This window comes from Leuciscus leuciscus (genome assembly GCF_965113295.1).
Source record: "Leuciscus leuciscus genome assembly, chromosome: 11".
Taxonomy (NCBI): Eukaryota; Metazoa; Chordata; class Actinopteri; order Cypriniformes; family Leuciscidae; genus Leuciscus; species Leuciscus leuciscus.
Genome location: NC_138735.1, coordinates 29,014,431 through 29,032,415, shown reverse-complemented (window position 1 = coordinate 29,032,415; position 17,985 = coordinate 29,014,431). Strand labels below are relative to the sequence as shown.

The 17,985-nt window shown below is 36.9% G+C and overlaps 3 protein-coding genes across 8 annotated transcripts in view; all 3 read right to left on the bottom strand.

The window, feature by feature from the left end:
- Positions 1-17,985, bottom strand: part of chlsn (cholesin) — a 51,672-nt gene that overhangs the window by 19,396 nt on the left and 14,291 nt on the right. The gene's annotated exons all lie outside the window — the stretch shown is intronic.
- LOC309509162 (rab11 family-interacting protein 3-like) lies at positions 2,629-11,679 on the bottom strand. The gene is made up of 3 exons (XM_082183734.1): positions 7,673-11,679; positions 3,560-3,653; positions 2,629-2,654 (listed from the first exon to the last, which is right to left on the bottom strand). The coding sequence occupies exons 1-3, from the start codon at positions 10,331-10,333 to the stop codon at positions 2,644-2,646; spliced, it is 2,766 nt and encodes a 921-aa protein (XP_082039860.1). The 5' UTR covers positions 10,334-11,679; the 3' UTR covers positions 2,629-2,643.
- LOC309509173 (peroxisomal 2,4-dienoyl-CoA reductase [(3E)-enoyl-CoA-producing]) lies at positions 12,161-16,839 on the bottom strand. 2 transcript variants are annotated; one of them, XM_082183758.1, is made up of 10 exons: positions 16,712-16,839; positions 16,436-16,543; positions 15,961-16,029; positions 15,634-15,685; positions 15,322-15,457; positions 14,666-14,790; positions 14,419-14,512; positions 13,470-13,574; positions 13,147-13,387; positions 12,161-12,878 (listed from the first exon to the last, which is right to left on the bottom strand). In XM_082183758.1, the coding sequence occupies exons 2-9, from the start codon at positions 16,534-16,536 to the stop codon at positions 13,167-13,169; spliced, it is 903 nt and encodes a 300-aa protein (XP_082039884.1). In that variant the 5' UTR covers positions 16,537-16,543; positions 16,712-16,839; the 3' UTR covers positions 12,161-12,878; positions 13,147-13,166. The 2 variants fall into 2 exon arrangements, with proteins under 2 accessions (XP_082039884.1, XP_082039883.1); XM_082183757.1 differs by having other exon boundaries at positions 13,199-13,387.

Sequence of the window (17,985 nt, the reverse complement as noted above, 5' to 3'; positions counted from 1 at the left end):
GTATGAACAAGTTATGGAAGTTTAAATTTACAGTAAATCAAATATACTTTACTTCATATTTTTTCTTTTATATTAAATATATATTTTACAAACTATAAAATCAAAGCCATATATTTAACCAAGTTGTGTTCCAAATTTGAAGTTGATATCACAGAAATTGAAGTTCCCATGAGATTTTGTTTAGGCGTAATACCAAAAAAAGCCACCGGGTGACATTGAATTCCATTGAATTTAATTGTATGCATTCTGTCATAACAAATTAATAAATTTCTGTCCAAATATCACTTCTGTCACATAATATGGAACCTTGAGACTCAGACCTTTCTGACAATATGTGTTTTGTCAAGATTAGAAAATATTTTGATCATAAATTATGAAACATAATGATGCCCAAAAGGGGAGGAGCCTGAAAAAATAATTTAGAGTACCGTTTGTATGGTAACACAATGTCCAATTTCAAAACAGTTTTCACAGGATGAATTCTGAGATCGTAAGCTTTCAAATGATACCTAATTTATGATAAGTACTAAAATATGTAATGTAATAAAAAAGGCGATAAAAAAAGATAATATTATATTTTAGAGGATAATATATATATATATTATACTTTTTAGAAGATAATATTATTTTATAATTTTTTATTGAAAAATACTAGATTATATGTTTTCTTATGAAATTTTTGCATGAAAACCAACGTTTAAAATTATTAAAAGTGTGTGCGTCGACTTTTTGTGACAAACGTCAGAACTCCTGTTATTATGTCGATTTTTTGAGGTGCACTCTTGTCATAAATTCATCTATTTCTGTTCCTACATAATTTGTAACAAAAAAACAGTCCTAAAACATCTATTTATGAGTCTTAGACCTTTCCAACGATGTATAGTTTGTCATGATTAGATTAGGATTTAATTGTAATATAGTGACGTAAACTTAAACGTACGTGCAGACGGTGACACGTACACCATTGGTGATGTAAGAGGGAACACAGGCCACCTGAGTGACATCATTAACTATACTGTTGAACCAATGTGGTTTCAATTGATGGATGTGTGACAAAGTTACAATGTTTTCGGGAAACAGTCATGACTAGCTAGTTAGTTTCTCCAACGATGGATCGTACTGGTGTTTAAGCAGCGAGTTACGTCTTTGTACCCCAGATTAGTTCAGTTGTAGATCCTCCTAATGGTGTGATTTTGCCGCCACTGATGCGTGTTTATTTAGTTGGTTGGCACACCACGGCAACTGTTTTTTTAACACATAAAAGCAAGAGTTCAGAAACGCACAGCCACAGAAATATCTAAACCATAATTTCTAGCAAGCACGTTATATAATTTCCACATTAACATTTTGTTTTCCATGACAAGCAGAGCGAGGTAGATGCTCCAGTAACTCATCCATTAGTGAAGAGCGAAATCTGACTCGTGAAACACAGAGCGCCGTTAGAAACATGACCTCATCCTCATTACTGAAGTGATATCAGTAGAAAACCCAAGCAAAGTGCTTCAAACTATTCCACCATCATCATGATCGATCTAAAGCGAGATGGGGAGTGTATATAATAGTGAGAAGCCAACATAGACCATATTTTAAAGCATGTTTATATATTTGATGCTTTTTATGTCTACTACCTAGATAGTACTTTAAATAGTACTACTGTCTAGGAACAGAGTCTAACAAACCCAGACTAACTATTCTGAAGGTTTAGAGCAGATTCAAATGTACAGCAATCCAGGTGTCTTCAAGAAAACTATAGCAGCAAACATCTGAGGATGATCATGATCTTTGCATTTAAGACCAGGTTCTGTCAGATACAAAAAAGATTCAAAAGAACAGCATTTATCTGAAATCTAAAGCTTTTGTAACATTAAACACGACCGTTCAAAAGTTTGGGGTCAGTAAGAATTTTATTTTTTATTTTTGGGGGGAAATAAATAAAATAAATCAATACTTTTATTCATCAAGGATGAGTTAAACTGATCAAAAGTTACAGTAAAGACATTTATAATGTCAGAAAATATTCTATTTTAAATAAATGCTGTTCTTTTGAACTTTCTATTCATTAAAGAATTTTGAAAAAAAATTGTACACAACAGTTTTCAACATTGATAATAATAATTAATGTTTCTTGAGCAGCAAATCATCATATTAGAATGATTTGTGAAGGGTCATGTGACACTGAAGACTGGAGTAATGATGCTGAAAATTCAGCTTTGATCACAGGAATAAATTACAGTTTAAAATATATTAAAATAGAAAACAGTCATTTTAAATTGTCATAATATTTCACAATATTACTGTTTTTTTATTTATTGTTTTTTTATCAAATAAATGCAGCCTTGGTGAGCAGAAGATACTTATTTTAAATCTTAAATCTAACTGACCCCAAACTTTTGAACGGTAGTGTATGTTGGTGTGATTTCACTATGCCTTTCGTTTGAATGTTTAATCGAGCTATTAAAGGTGCATTGTGTAATATTTGGGAGGATCTGTTGACAGAAATGCAATATCATATACATAACTATGTTTTCAGTGGTGTATAAAGACCTTAGTTAATGAACCGTTATGTTTTTATTACCTTAGAATGAGCCGTTTCTATCTACACACACCGTGGGTCCCCTTACATTGAAATGCGCCGTCATGTTTCTACGGTGGCCCTAAACGGACAAACACGTTTTGTCACTGTGTTGTTCTTCGTGCAAAGAAGCTACAGCTAAAGTCAGTGAATAAAACACTGACTCAATGATGAACAAGTAACAATAATATTCGCAATAACATATCGTTTTATTGAATAATTAAGTAAACCTCATTTCTTAATTTATCTTTGTAAAGAAACCTCATTTCTTAACTGGCTACTCTCTGCTGTCTCAGACGACGACATCACTTCCTGTCGGCCACCGTAACTTCTGATGGTTGCAGTTCGCAACCTTACCACTAGATGCCGTTAAAAATTACACACTGCACCTTTAATACTCTTAATATATCAGTCATGGTAATGCTCCTGTGCGGATTTTGTTTATCAGCAAGTGAGACTCTTCTCCAAAAGAAATTCAAAATTCCCAATTGAGCAGCGTGATTCACTGAGCACAATAATGAGTCAGAGCATCTGTGAATTACTCACAGTGTTTTCTACACAGGAGATGTTTTCATCTGAAAAATCGTTATCAAATAGTGTCAGATTATCACTTAGTCATGAAGAAAACAAGATTTTCTGTGTTTCTGACTCTGCTATTCTTTCAGAGGACAGAACTGATGATGAATTTCCTGGCCAAATATAAATAAATAAAAATCCTTTTGGAGATGAAAAAATGAATAAATGCTGCATAAAGGTTCAAATTATATTTTTATTCTGTTCTGAAAATGACAAAAGTTGTATTTAAGGGTTTGAGTTAGACTATTATATAATTAATCTGTAATTAAGAACAAAAGATGTTAATGGAAACTCCCAGCGTGATTTAAACACGACTTGAGTGTGTGTGTGTGTGTGTGTGTGTGTGTGTGTGTGTGTGTGTGTGTGTGTGTGTGTGTGTGTGTGTGTGTGTGTGTGTGTATGCGGCTGTACCTTCATTGCTGATAGCACTGATGCCTCTGTGGAAATCCTCAAAACTGATCACACCCAGACCGCTGGGATCCAAGAACCGTGTCAGATCCTTCACCTGAAACCACAAACAAACTATTCATCTTACACAAACAGAGCAGAGATAACGATGTTATCATGCATTTATGGACAACAAAACACACATAAATTGATTTACCCACAAGATAAAGAATGAAAAATTTCAAATTTGTCATCTTAATAGTCTTTCTTTTTCTTTTTCATTTAATATGTAAGGATGTTAACTTCTCCAGCACAAATTAAAATAATCAAAATATGTCAAGTGAGAATAAGAGACAAGTTTATGATATTCAATAAAAGTGACATGGGCTCATTTAGTATTTTTCTTATCCATCTAACCTTCTATTTAGGAACAAAACATTACTATGATATCTTTTTTGTAACTTACGGATAAACAAAACACAGACAAAAATCTGTCAATCCCTAACATATAGTGACAAAACACAGAACACACATTCCTTCCCCCCCCCTCCCTCTCTCTCACACACACACACACACACACACACACACACACACACACACACACTCCTCCCTCTCTCTCTCTCTCTCTCACACACACACACGCTACACTCCAGTGAACAGACACAATTGCACAGTCGGTAACCAGGCAACAGCAGAACTTACAGTTGTGAATTCTAAAATCAAAGTTCTCAGAAAACAAGTGAAGAGAAACAAAACAAACAAAGAAAAAGAAAGAAAAAACAAAAACTGTTGCACTCCATATATTTAGCACTTTATAACATTGCAACTAGCTAATTTTGCACACAAATTGGTAATTTGTACTTTATATTTGTATATTGTACCTTCTTTGCAAACTGCCTTTTTATATTGTATTAACCGTCTTTGTTATGTAATTTTTATGTTAATTGCCTTTGTTATGTCATTTTTTTATGATTAGCAGTTTATTGGTTTTTCAAAACATTTAAACACACACACACACACACAAAAAAAAGGTACACGTACAGCAAAATAGAATAAAAGAAAGACATAACGCGACCATAGACAAAAACTATACTAAGAATACATATTAAGGAAAAAAAAATAAAATACAAATAAAAAAATATAAAAAAACACAGATGACAGTGATGCACACAGAGCCCTTGAGTTTACAACCTTGCCTATATGTAGGTACAGTATTGTAACAAAAAGTGTCCATCAATCATGTTTTCTAGTTAAATGCTATGTTTGTTATGTCATTTTAACTCTGTTATGTAATTTTAATTGTGTAGGACTACAGATGGAAATTAGCATAGTGCTAAATCTGGTGCAGCCATCTTTTTAATGTAACTGCACATTGTCCTGATATAAATAAACTAAACTAAAACTACCAAACACGCTCAAATACCTCCGACTGAGAAATCAAAACATGAAACTGGTGCCTACACATTTACCTCTGATTGTGTGTGTGTCATATTTCAGCCCTAAGGGCATCAAATTACACACCTACTTATCAAACACACACACAGACAAACAAACATTAATTTGAGTTTAAATGACCATGTAGGAAACTGTAGGACTTACTGAAGAGCTAAATGAGCTGCAAAAATCTGCATCATAGGATCATACACTCCTGGATGATATCGGCTCATTTCAAGTCATAGTGACTGTCAATCACGTGCAAAACCAGCAAGTATTGATTGAGTACCTTGATGATAATGATCTATCATTACTATTCAGAATCATTCATTTCAGAGAGCTGTATAATAAATACTAGCAATTTATTTCTACCATGTATGCAATCATTTAAAGATTATTCCAGTTTTTTATCACCTGTACTATCAAATATTCATTTAATTAACCAAGCGATTGCTTGAGGTAATGAGTAAGTGTAACGTGAGTCAGCTGTTTTAACCGCAGTACAGAAGCATCTCAACTCAAGGCCTGAAATATGTCGAATCACGAGTCAGTTGAATTACAGATTAATTATTCTACCTTAATTACATTTTAAAATGCACTGTATCAGCTTTCTCATAGATATGGACTGAGTCACACATGGACATTTTTTGTGCAGTAACCTGATGCCAATTACAGTTCCTTCCTGGCAAATGCTATTTCCGGGTAAGAATTTGCATCTAACATCATGCAAACCCATAGCAACCGTATCATTAATACGACTTGGAAACAACATCATAGTGTATAACAAGCACAGACACACAATCACTCTCCAGTGTGTACAGTACTTTCTATCAGTTTCGGTCTACCTGTCTCTCTCCAACTCTTCAGTCATAAATCATCTCAGTGAGCCAACCAGCTGAGCAAGCTCTTATAATGTACACTTGAATCACGAGAAGAAATATCTGGAGATTTGAGTCCAATCACAGTCACGCAGTCAAAGGAATGACCCTTGAGGCTAGGACGTAATTTGGCGTGCAGTTTCCTTCCTGAAACCATAAAATACCTTTTAAAGAACACGCAAACTTGCTTACTGTAGCAATTGTGTGATGCTTTTCACATAACAGGGGAGTTACATTTTAAACCTGGTCACAAGCTCATTACAAAATAAATCTGAGAAACTCAAAAATGACACTTTTGCACAAAGAAAGAGGTCACATGTAACTTTAAATATGTACAGTGCAAGGTGCATCTGAGAAAAGATGAATAACAATGACGAAAGACAAATAAAAGCGTGCATTTGTGTACATGCACCCCCTTCCCTGTCGTTCATCTGGCCGTTTAACCTTTCAGCCGATCGGATCAGCAGTTTTAACAGTCACAAAAGATACAGACTTCCGGCATTCAAATCCATCCTCTCTTAAACGCACAATGGCGCGTGTCTGGGGGATCAGGAGTTAAAGGGAAACGCAGATCTATATTCTGATCTAAATGGCAAAAATAACAGGGATTTTAAAATTGGTACAATCAGTGCTTGACGTTATACGTCTAAAAGGCAGTTTAAATATAAAGTACATCCTCCTGAATATACAGCATCACTCGTCTACTGACCTGCACAGACATGAAGCCCATCTATAAACATCAGTGTGAAACATCACTAACGCTACTCAAACAGTGAAGAACATCCTATATTGTTAGATGAACTCACATCACAAACACAAACCAATTCATACATTCCATACAATAACTATTATTGATTTACCTTCAGGTTAGGTGTCAATGAAGTGACATCCAAACTCAATTTAACGGGTTTTAAAAGTAATATTCCTGTTTTAGTACAAAAAAATGAAGCACAATCGACAGAACCTGTGACTTAATATCGATAATAATAACAAAAAACTGCCACTTTTTCTTTAAAATAAGAAAATATTGTGACACTTATATTGGAAGTGAATGGGGCCAATTAATAAATGTTGCAATATTCTGTTTCAATAGTATAGCCACACACAAAAATACGAGTTTTAACATGATTTCAGTGTAAAAAAAACAATTTCTATGCAAAGTTATACCCAATTGTACAACTTTAAATAAAACGTCTGTAAAAACTATGATTTAAACTGTTTGAAAGCTCAGACAACTTTTAAAAGAAATGAAAAAAACTATAAGCTTCACATTTCTGCTTAAAATTTAAATTGCAAATGCCTCGACGTAACCAAAACTTTTGCTCTTTCTTTAATAAAGAAATAACACAGGACAAATCAAAATATTGTCAATTGAGCTTAGCTGGTATTGAACATGTAATATTCCTTTAAACAGTTTTTGTTCAAGTTAAAGTATAGCAATAACAAAGTCACGACGTAATTAAACATAAAATCAGGTAAAAGAAAAATACCTCAAAACTTGGGTATGAAAGTTTGAGTGATTATTACAAGAGTGTATTAACACTTTGTTAAAACTAATGCAAAACAGCTGATAGTTAAAACAGGATAGACTAAATGATAGATACAGGACAAGAGTTGTATTTTGAGTCTTTGAGGGTTTGAATAATAAAAGAGCAGTTCTTGGGTGTCACCACGATCGAGTTTCACTGGGAGCTTTGGGACTCAAGGGAAGACACACACTGTCCTGTAATCATAAAGCATTTTTATAACATTCACACACCCCCCACCCACCATTTATCCACCCACAAACTCACACAAATAGACAAAGATACACCAAAACACTGACCTGTTCAGCTCCATACGCTTTCGCGAACTCGATAAACTCCTCAATATGGACAAATCCATCTCCGTCCTGATCCAAAGCCTGGAAAACTGCTCGGAGAGCCGACTGCTCCTCGCTTCTAGTGGAAACTATAGGCACGTTTATCAAATCCACGGGGACCCTCTGGTCATGATGCGATTTGGTTGGCAGCGAGTCTGAGGCCTTGCACAAATCCAGAGTCATTTCTGCATGTTTGGAAATGTTGGAAGTATCTGGAGTATTTTCCATTAAGGTCAGGTAGGCCTCCCCATCAAGGCTGGATCCGCAGGGAAAGACATTTCTATGCAAGGGAGGAGAACTGGGGGAGACTGAGCTCACTTGTTGCTCTTGTGCCAGGTCTATTGGTGATGGTGTCAGCTGATGGAAATCCTCCTGATGTGTAAACCGAGCAGCAAACCCCACCTCTCCCTCTCCTGTAGCTTCACACAATTGGCTGGGAGTTTCTGTGTTGTCGGTAAGATCCGGCCCCACAAGTCCACCCATCAGAGTCAGCTGATCACACACACAGGTAAAGGGAGTGGACTCTAAAGAATCAGGATTACTGGCACAATGAGGAATGGCTTCACTCGGAGTTGACATTCTGCAATCCAATCCCTCCCCTCCCTGTAAAGACATTCTTTGAAGTTTCTCTTTGACTTTCAGTGGTGTATTATGACCGTCACGGTGAGCCGTCACATTTTCTTCAGGCGTCTCTATTACAATTGCACTTGATTTTGGAGTCAAAGAGTCCTTCAGTTGGTCAACAAGTGTGAGATTTTCCACAAGTACACTCTCTTTATGTTGAGCATGTTCCTGATAGGCTTCTATTGTTGCATTCAGTTCTTGATTGTTGTCAGATTCACTGCTATCTAGATTTAAACAATCATTTTGCAAGTTGTCCGACTTGTTTTTCAAATTGGTTGCCACTTGATTTTGATGCAAATCTGAAGTCTGTGTGTCTGGATCCTCTGTGTTTTCTGTTATATCGTCTGCATGCCTCTCCGTTGCCTCATGGTCATCGTCTGCGTTGCCTGTTTCTACACTTGCTATACTATCCTGAAATTCAAGTGTGAGTGCATCAGGTGAGTCTGCATCACATTTTTCCTGATCTGTTAGCTCAAAGGCATCCGTCACAGATGGACTTACAACGTCTAAAGATTGTACATCTTCACAAGAGATGCTGTCTGTTAAGATCTCAAACATGGCAACAGGAATAAGGTCTCCATGATGCACCTCAGATAAGGCTTCAGCCTCAGGTGAGTGTGTGGGCTGGCTGTGATCCTCAGGTAAGTTGTCATCTTCTGGTGAGAGCTCAAGTAAGGCATTATGCTCAGGTGTGAGGACCGGTAAGGCTAATGTGGACTCTTGTATGTCTATGTCAAGCAGGCTCTCAGTTGAAGGATCTTCTGCTTGTAAATCTATAAAAGCAATTGGTGTGAGTTCTGTTTTCGCTTCAGAAAAAACGTTATCAGTTCTAGCGCTGGGCACAGCCTCCTCTCTTACCTCTTCGCCAACCGTGTCCGATTGTACACCAAATGAGCCTTCTGCGGATAAATCACGCAACGTTTCTTCACAAAGTTTAGGTGATATGCAAGACTCACCTAATGGACTCATACAGGCCGTCTCTGCTTCAGAGTATAGTTGTGTTGTTTCTATATTAGCGCCTGTTGTCTCTTGGCTCTGAAGATCATCATCATGGGTGTCGTTGCTAGCTGAGGGTTTACTACTCTCCTGTTCAGAGTACAGACCTCCAGCCAGCAGCTCGGGTAACAACATCTGTCCCTCAACCAGTTGAAGGGGTGCATATGGTGAGCCAGGTGGATCTGAACATGTCATCGAAGGGATTGGCTCATGGGAGGATGGGAGGTAGATGTCTTTAGATGTAGAAGGAGGTGCCTGACAAATAATTGAAGGCTTGGGATTTGAGTTTGTATCCATACACGCCACCTCCACGGGAGAAACGGGCGACAAACCTTCAGATAACAGAGTGAAATGAGTCCCGGGTGGAGGTAGGCTCTGACTGTCTTCAAATGTCTCAAATGTTCTGTCCTCTAGGGAATTATGGTTGAACTCACAGTTTGTTAAATGCGTGTCCTCAAGATTGAGGTGAGTTTCTTGTAATAGTGTTTTGTCAGTCTGAATGGTAGGGTTGTTAATAACCAGCTCACCTGTGTACACATCTAGAGGGTTTAAAGTGGCAGTAACCTTCACCGGTTGCAGGAAATCAGGCACCTGTTCAGGATGATTGTAAAAGTTGTTTTGATTCTGCATGGGTAAGTTTGAGAACGTAGGACTAGTCGATCTAGAGTTAAAACTGATGAGATCTCCCTCCACAATTTCCAAACTTCCAGGAGAACCCTCTCCTTTGAGATCTTGGGAAGGAGGCGGCGGAGTCTTCCATTCGGGATAGACACATTCCAGATCATTTTCCCAGGAATACGTCTGCCCGGAATACTGAGAAGCCCAAAATAAGTCATCAAGGTTTATGGCGTTCTCCTGAAACATTTCATTAGTAGAATCACCAACAGAGCTGTTATCTTTATCCATAAGGAGAAATCCAAGGGGATTCTGTTCGGATTCCCACTCGGCTTTCCCACTCACCTCCCACTCGGAACACCCCTGAGGGCTGGAGAGAACTTGCTCCATTGAAAAGAAGAGTTCTCTCCTCTGACAAATGGAAATATTCCAGAAATTCCAATCCTTTGTTATGATCCCACAAGGTAATGTTCGGAATTCAAAAGTAATTGATGGCCTCTTCCAGCATACGCACCAAAAGAAATATCCTTGTCGAGACCCATGCGTAAGCGTCCACCTCCCTGTAAATGATCAACTACTGTTTACTTTTGCGGACACAAGGATAATGTTTCACTGCGTAACACAGCTCCATGTGGGCTGAGATATTTTTTTCCGATATGCAAACCTCTCCATGAATAAAAAGGCTGGCCCTGTTTCCCTGTTCTGCATTCAAATCCACATCTAATCCATTTAACATAAGACTTCTCAAAGTGTGTTGCTGATCCACATCCCAATCAACACATAATAATAACAGGATTACTGCAGTATTTTAAGATTGCCGTCCATAAAAAACTCAGAAATTCATAATGAAAAATACAATCTTAGAATATGTACATGTATTAGAGAATACATTAAGCTACATAAAATAGAGAGCTATATCATTGCAAATATCACACTGCACATCCAAAATTACACGAGTTGATTTTGTTAGCCTTCAACTTCCTAATGTTAAAAAAAACTGAGCTTGCCTCATAAGCAAATCATTTATAAGGTTACATTAATGGTTTGACACTTCCCTGGAATAACAACCAAGTATTAAAGTCTGGTTGTAATAATGAATAACACTCTGTAAACAATTAATCCTTTTATGGGGCAGTGTATTCAATCATTTCACTCAGATAAACAAGGTTGTCTCGCAATCTGAGAGAGTAAAGCTTAGCATACATGCAATTTTTTAATGTTAATACAACACGCTGTACTTTAAACAGCTGTCATTGCGTTGTCAGACTGAAGAAAAAGAAAATAAAACCCTTAAATGATAGAATGATCTAGCGCGGTTAGCATCAGCATCCTCCACAACTGATGTAAACCCAATGGCCGACTAGCTGGCCCAAACGACCCCCCTCTCATTTTAATTTCCAGTTTGAATCAAATAAAAAGCCTTGATATGTTTCTGGTCCACCGTCCGAGTTGATTTAATCCCTTAATTTGATTTGGTGCCGGGTGATTTATTCTTCAGTTTATCCTTAAACAGGCCAACATCCAGGTCGAGTCTTACGAGTCATCCACCTGCGCTTGTTATTAGCCTGTTAGCGGGGATAAAATCAGCTCGAGACCCCCGATAATCCCACAAATCCTTCGGCGGCGATTTATCCGTTAATCTGAAATCCGAGATTTAAGATGAGCTCGTGAGATCTTGTTTTTTTGTGTGTTTTTTTCGAAGAATGATGTTTCAGTTATATCTGTCTCTCTCTCTCTCTCATCAGCAGCAATACACAACCTCTGCTGTCTCATTCACACATACACACTCGCGGGTACACGCGCACACAAACCGACGTAAGCAACACGCATGCGCAGCGTCGGCGCCGCAGTCTACAGCTTTAAACCACAGGCGTCAAGAATCCATTCCGCGCGCAGTTATCTGTGCATTTGGTTGCTTTGGTGATGATGGAATGTAGATTTATAACGGCATTTTATTTATGACACATTCACGCGCATCTGTTAACTGGCGACTACGATGCCATAATTTGTTATTAAAAAACACTCCTGGAGGTAAAATAGTGGCTAAGCTAACATTATCGAGAGAGTTCGCCAGAATTAAATTAGATAATCGACTGCTTAGAAGAAATGCTTATTTGTTAACCAGTGTTATTTTCAGTCATTTAATGTGATTTTCTTGCGCCCCCTTGTGTCCGAACAAAGACGTTACAGTTAATAACATAGATTGGAAAAGTAATATGAGCATTATTAAAGATTTATTATGAAAACTGTTAAGTATATAAGAATACATTATTTACCTTTCTTCACAATGTTTTGTAGCTGAAAATTAAAAAAGGCACTCATTTACGTAGTGTGTAGAGTGGTTATTCATGCCATCAGAAGTAAAACAGACATTTTGATGTATTAAAATTATTAATACTTCGTGGTTAAACATAACTGAAATATATGACAACTGCTATGTAATAAGAATGCACAGTTCAGAGGTATCTATAAATATACCAGGTGACTCAGAGTTTGGTCAAGAACACATCTTTCATATCTCACCTCAAAATCAAAAGAAAATTTGAACATATATTTGCATGAATGTCATGTAACATTCATAATTCATAGTATTATTTGTTGTACTGACATTAATTTAAGCCTTAAATCTCATGATTAAGAATGAACTCAAAAAGTATAACAGAGCATTATGAAAATTAGAATTGGGGCGGAAATCTACTTAATTTTAAAGTTTAAGTTTTTAATGGTCCTAAAAATAGGCTTATTTTTCTTTATGCAGAATATAATTTCTCATTTTTTCTTTGGTTTTTGAGGGTGAAAATAATCTTGGCATGTTTTTGTGAGCTTCAACAATATCTTCATCCAGATGTTGGCCTGATCACAACTGGTCCATTGCCTTTATTTCATCCACTTTAGTCGTGCTATTTATCCTTTCTTTTCTCTGCAGACCAAAAACCTAGAAACACAAGGGAAAATAAGTTACAAAAAGATCTTCATACCAAGATGTTACCCACATATTCACAGGTCAATCATACAGTGGTAGAAAAATTATTAGCAAATATGATTTTGCTCACCAGATCACATATTTGGAAAAGTAATTCTCATAATTGTGTTTGAGCCTTTGAATAATTATAATTAATGATATTAAATGACTTTAGTCAAGGTTCTTATAAAACACCTGTCTTCTACCTCACGCGCACGCACACACACACACACACACACACCTGTGTGCGGTGCTGTCTGTTCATAGTTTTGCAGAGCGAGATGAGATAATACCCAGCATCCGTTCCATGTCATTGGCCGAGGTAAGCCACGCCCCTCCGTCGGCGACCAGTATAGTTCCAGTGACGTATGAAGCAGCGCGGCTGGCCAGGAAAAGAACCGCATGTGCAATCTCCGTCTTATTGCCGGCTCTTTGCAACGGGATGCCTCTGAAAGCCCCTGCTGTCTCGGCAAGAGAACCACCTGAAAGAAGAGGAGCATGAAAATTGATAGTGAAAAAGAAATAGAGAGACTAAAATTTGGCTACACACACAACTGGTCTTACCTAGTCTACGGTATCCCTCTGTGCCAGAGATGGGCCCTGGGGCCACTGTGTTCACCCTCACACCACTGGGACCCCACTCGACCGCCAAGTGCCTTGTCATGGCATCTACAAACACACATACATATGCAGATAATTAGTCATTTATAGAAGCCTATAGAATATCTCATATCCTTAAAGGGTCGGTTCACCCCAAAAATGAAAATTCTGTCATTATTACTCACCCTCATGTCGTTCCAAACCCGTAAGACTTTTGTTCATCTTCGTAACACAAATGAAGATCTTTTTGATGAAATCTGAGAGCTTTCTGTCCCTCCACTGACAGTCTACGCAACTACCAGACTAGCCCCAGAAAGGTAGTAAAGACATGGGGCTTGAAAGTGGTAGTTGCTTAGACTGTCAGTAGAGGGACCGAAAGCTCTCAGATTTCATCAAAAAGATCTTCATTTACGTTACGAAGATGAACGAAAGTCTTACGGGTTTGGAACGACATTAGGTTGAGTTATTAATGACAGCATTTTCATTTTTGGGTGATCTATCCCTTTAACAGTCAACATGAAAAAATATTGCAACCAACATTATGGGGTCAAAATTGTTTTTTTTATATATGCATGTATGAATCATTCACAATAAGACCAGCAACATGAATTAAAATAAATAGATAAATGGGGGTAATTTTGATTTCATGCCATTTTAATCACCAGATGTAATATGGTTTTATTTAATTTACATTTTTTTATTTAGTAGATGCATTTATCCAAAGTGATTTGGAGTAACATCACCCTTCATACTACCTTGATGTATTAATCTGCATACTATTGTTGTCTTATTGTTGTAACACTGTTAGTCATATGATACTTAAATACTATATATTCTAACATTTATAAAAGCAATCATACGACTTTATAAAGCAGTCAAACCAAGACCAGATCAACCAAAAAAGGACACTGACCATTTGCAGCCTTTGCTGACCCAGCATGCACCTGGAGAGCCTGACCTCTGTACCCCAGTGTGGCGGAAATGTTGACGATGGAGCCGCCATGATCCTGAGGGAGAAAAATAAAGCCACAAAGTATGAGAAACTGACTAATAATCACTGATCGATACAAAGCGAGGAACAAGTGAGGAAAAAAGCCAAGATGCAAGATATCTTGGTAATAAAAATTCTTGGTACTGCAAAGGTCAATGTACATATTTACCTTGAACCATTTGTCAAACACCACTTTACTAGCGTTGAAAGTTCCCATGGTGTCGATCTCCATTACTGTCTTGAAAGCGTTAAATGACAATGATGTAGCTGGGCACAAGAAATTACCAGCAGCATCTGAGAAAGAAAAATACAATCCACAAAACATACATAAATAATATATGCGTGTATGTATGCATGCATGCATGTGTATATATATAATATATATATATATTTTTTTTTTAATATATATATATATTTTTTTTTTTATATATATATATTTTTTTTTTTTATATATATATTGAAAACAAAAACATGACTGTGACATGGCGTTGTTACGGCTTGCATGTATTGATTTGAAAGTTTTTTTAATATGATAGTAATGGAAGAAACTGTCTATACTATAATTACTCTTGAGTACTGCATTAAAAGATACATTGATAAATGTCATTTTTCTGGAAAAGGAGTCCTGCTGTGAGAGTACTAGTATACGGCCTAACTACGTACACTATATTATGTAATCACATTAGAGAATGATAAACAGAAACTTGGTCAGAGGGTGTTAGCTGGCCCATATCTATATCTATCTCAAAATCTCTTTGGTAATACCCTGTACAGTATTTTTTTGGCATTATATGATTTTTTTAAGGCACTGTGTTTGAGCCTTACTGTTAATAAGTATGTCAACACGTCCAAATGTCTTCAATGTTTCATCCACGGCAGATGTAATTGTCTCTGGTTGACGCACATCCATTACTATCGGCAAACATCGCTTGCCTGTAGCGCTGGTTAACTTCTTTGCTGCCTAAAACACACACACACACACACACACACACACACACACACACACACACACACACACACACACACACACACACACACACACACACACACACACACACACACACACACACATAAAGATTAATAACTCTTCATCAAAGAAATTCCATAAATGAGTTTGGAGATTTGTTGAGACAGAACCTCAGAGAGCTTCTCCAGATTTCTGCTGGCAATGACCGTGTCACACCCATGCCTGAATGAATTGTTATAGGAAGAAAAGTAACGTAAATAAATAAACTTCAAATGACTTTTGCAAGAACATCAGAAAACATATTCAGATGAATTTGAAGATGCAGGCTTGAGAAAACTACATGTTACCGAAGGTCACTCGCAAAGGTTAAAGATCAATTTATAATAAATGTCATTATAAAAGGTAAGTGAGTGAGTGAGTGAAAGTGTCAGATTAAAAGTTCAGTCTTAACAAAGTGTTGACAGTGAGAAACTAGTGGACAATCACTGAAAACTCACCGCATCAGAACTTCTGCTATTCTAAATCCAATACCTGAGCCTCCGCCGGTTATGAAGGCAACCTGATCACTGGGCAAACACACACAAAACTATTATTATAAAAAGTATTATTATTATACTGTATGTATAATATTAATATATATATATGTGTGTGTGTGTGTGTATATATATATATACACACACACATATACATACATACATATATACACATATATATATACACATACATATATATATATATATATACACACACACACACATATATATATAAACAAATACAAAAATAGAAATAATAAATACATAAATATGTATATATTTATTAATATTCAAATACTATATTCAAATACTATAAATACTGATACTATACATGCATATATTAGAATGCCCTCATCATACCCTTAGCATAGACAGTCTTTGAGCAATGTAGGGACTTCCAATGCAAAAATGAAAACTCAAAGCAGTTTATTGAGCTTACATGAGCAGATCAGGGCTGTAGATGTGTGTGTATGTGCGCAAACACTCATCAGTCTCGATGTCCTCTGGCGAAACACTGACCAGCTGAGGTTTCTCTGCCATGATGCTTCTAAAGAACCACACAAAGACATAAAAACTCATCTTCTGCTCACACCGCATTAGCAAACTACTAAAAATCCACATCTACTAAAAGTAAGATGTGATTTTGCAACCGCTTACTTGTACGACCGTGAGGGATAAAGTCACAACAAAGCGTGAAATAAAGCTCAGACATTACCCAAAATGTGAATCCGTTAACGATCCGCTCCCACGCTGTTAATGAAGTTTAAGCAAAAGTTGTTTTCATTCTGCACGATGGACTTCTGTACCTGGCGAGATGCGTGTGACGTCAAAGGAACGTGCAACGCACGGCATTATGGGAAATGTAGGCCAATGTTACCAGCGGTGGATGTGATGCCAAGCGTAAAAGTTATGTATTATTTGAACGTTATGATAAAAAAAAGTGTTTACATTGTGCCCAGTTAATAACCATAAATGCTCTCCTGAACGACGTATCGCTTTAGGAACAAACAGTGTACGTTCCTTGAGATTAAACCTCATAAAAGTACTGATTCATGTACCATGGTATTTACATAAGGCAAAATAATATTAACGTACAACCATGGAAGTTGTATGATACTTTTTTTGTTAATGAAATATATATTAAAAAAAAAGTTAGACAGAGGGAAGACCTACCTAATTACATTTTAAAACATGATTAAAAAACAACACAGCCAATGAGTAAAAACCAAAATAATCATTTTATTTCATGGAATGTCAAGTTTTACATATACAAACTAAGACATTATGACTACTCATTTGAATGGGTGAAAATGTATACATTTATACAGAGACAGAAAACGTTTCATTTTGATGTTTTGTTTAATGAACGGGTCCATCACAGCATCTGGACGACCTGTTTGGCTCTCTGTTGCCTCTTTTCAGCATCTGCTGTATCTGCCTCTTCTGCTTGTCCTTCCCAACGCACAATCGCTTCAGCTTTCTGCAGTGTGGAGGATCGTGCCATTCCTTGTAGACCGTCAATATACGATAACAGCATCTCAAAATGATCATCAGACACCTGAGAGAGAGAGAAATGCATATGAATTTTCGCTGTGATTAGGAAAGCATGTGTTCCATGTTTTATTACTGTAAAAAGAGTGTAAAGCTGTAGATGAGTGATGTTTCTCATACCTTCACGCTGTCATACATGTGTTGCAATAACCACGTTTGCCTGGATTTATTAAACTTCCACGCTTCTCGTTTCTTAGACCAGCTAACAAACATAAAATAAATCAGTTAAAACAATATTTAACAATCTCTGATAGAAAAAGGAAACATTTACATGCATGAAAATAACAGTTTTTGTACTACCATGCGAGGTATTCCAGCGCCTGCGTCTCTGCAACATTGGTCTTAACCTTCTCCGGTTTTACGTTTTTGCCTTCTTCCTTCAGCTTCCTCTTCTCCTCCTTTTTCAGAATCTTCTTCAACTTCCTCTCCAGCACTCGT

Excerpts from the sequence above, each read along its gene's own strand:
- LOC309509173 (XM_082183757.1), bottom strand. The coding sequence starts at position 16,536 with ATGGCAGAGAAACCTCAGCTGGTCAGTGTTTCGCCAGAGGACATCGAG. Across the intron at positions 14,791-15,321 it reads TGTTGACATACTTATTAACA|ATGCTGCTGGTAATTTCTTG; the intron begins GTAAGGCTCAAA and ends TTTCTTTCTCAG. Across the intron at positions 13,388-13,469 it reads AGAGGGATACCGTAGACTAG|GTGGTTCTCTTGCCGAGACA; the intron begins GTAAGACCAGTT and ends CTCTTCTTTCAG.
- LOC309509162 (XM_082183734.1), bottom strand. The coding sequence starts at position 10,333 with ATGGAGCAAGTTCTCTCCAGCCCTCAGGGGTGTTCCGAGTGGGAGGTG. Across the intron at positions 3,654-7,672 it reads AAGCGTATGGAGCTGAACAG|GTGAAGGATCTGACACGGTT; the intron begins GTCAGTGTTTTG and ends TTGTGGTTTCAG.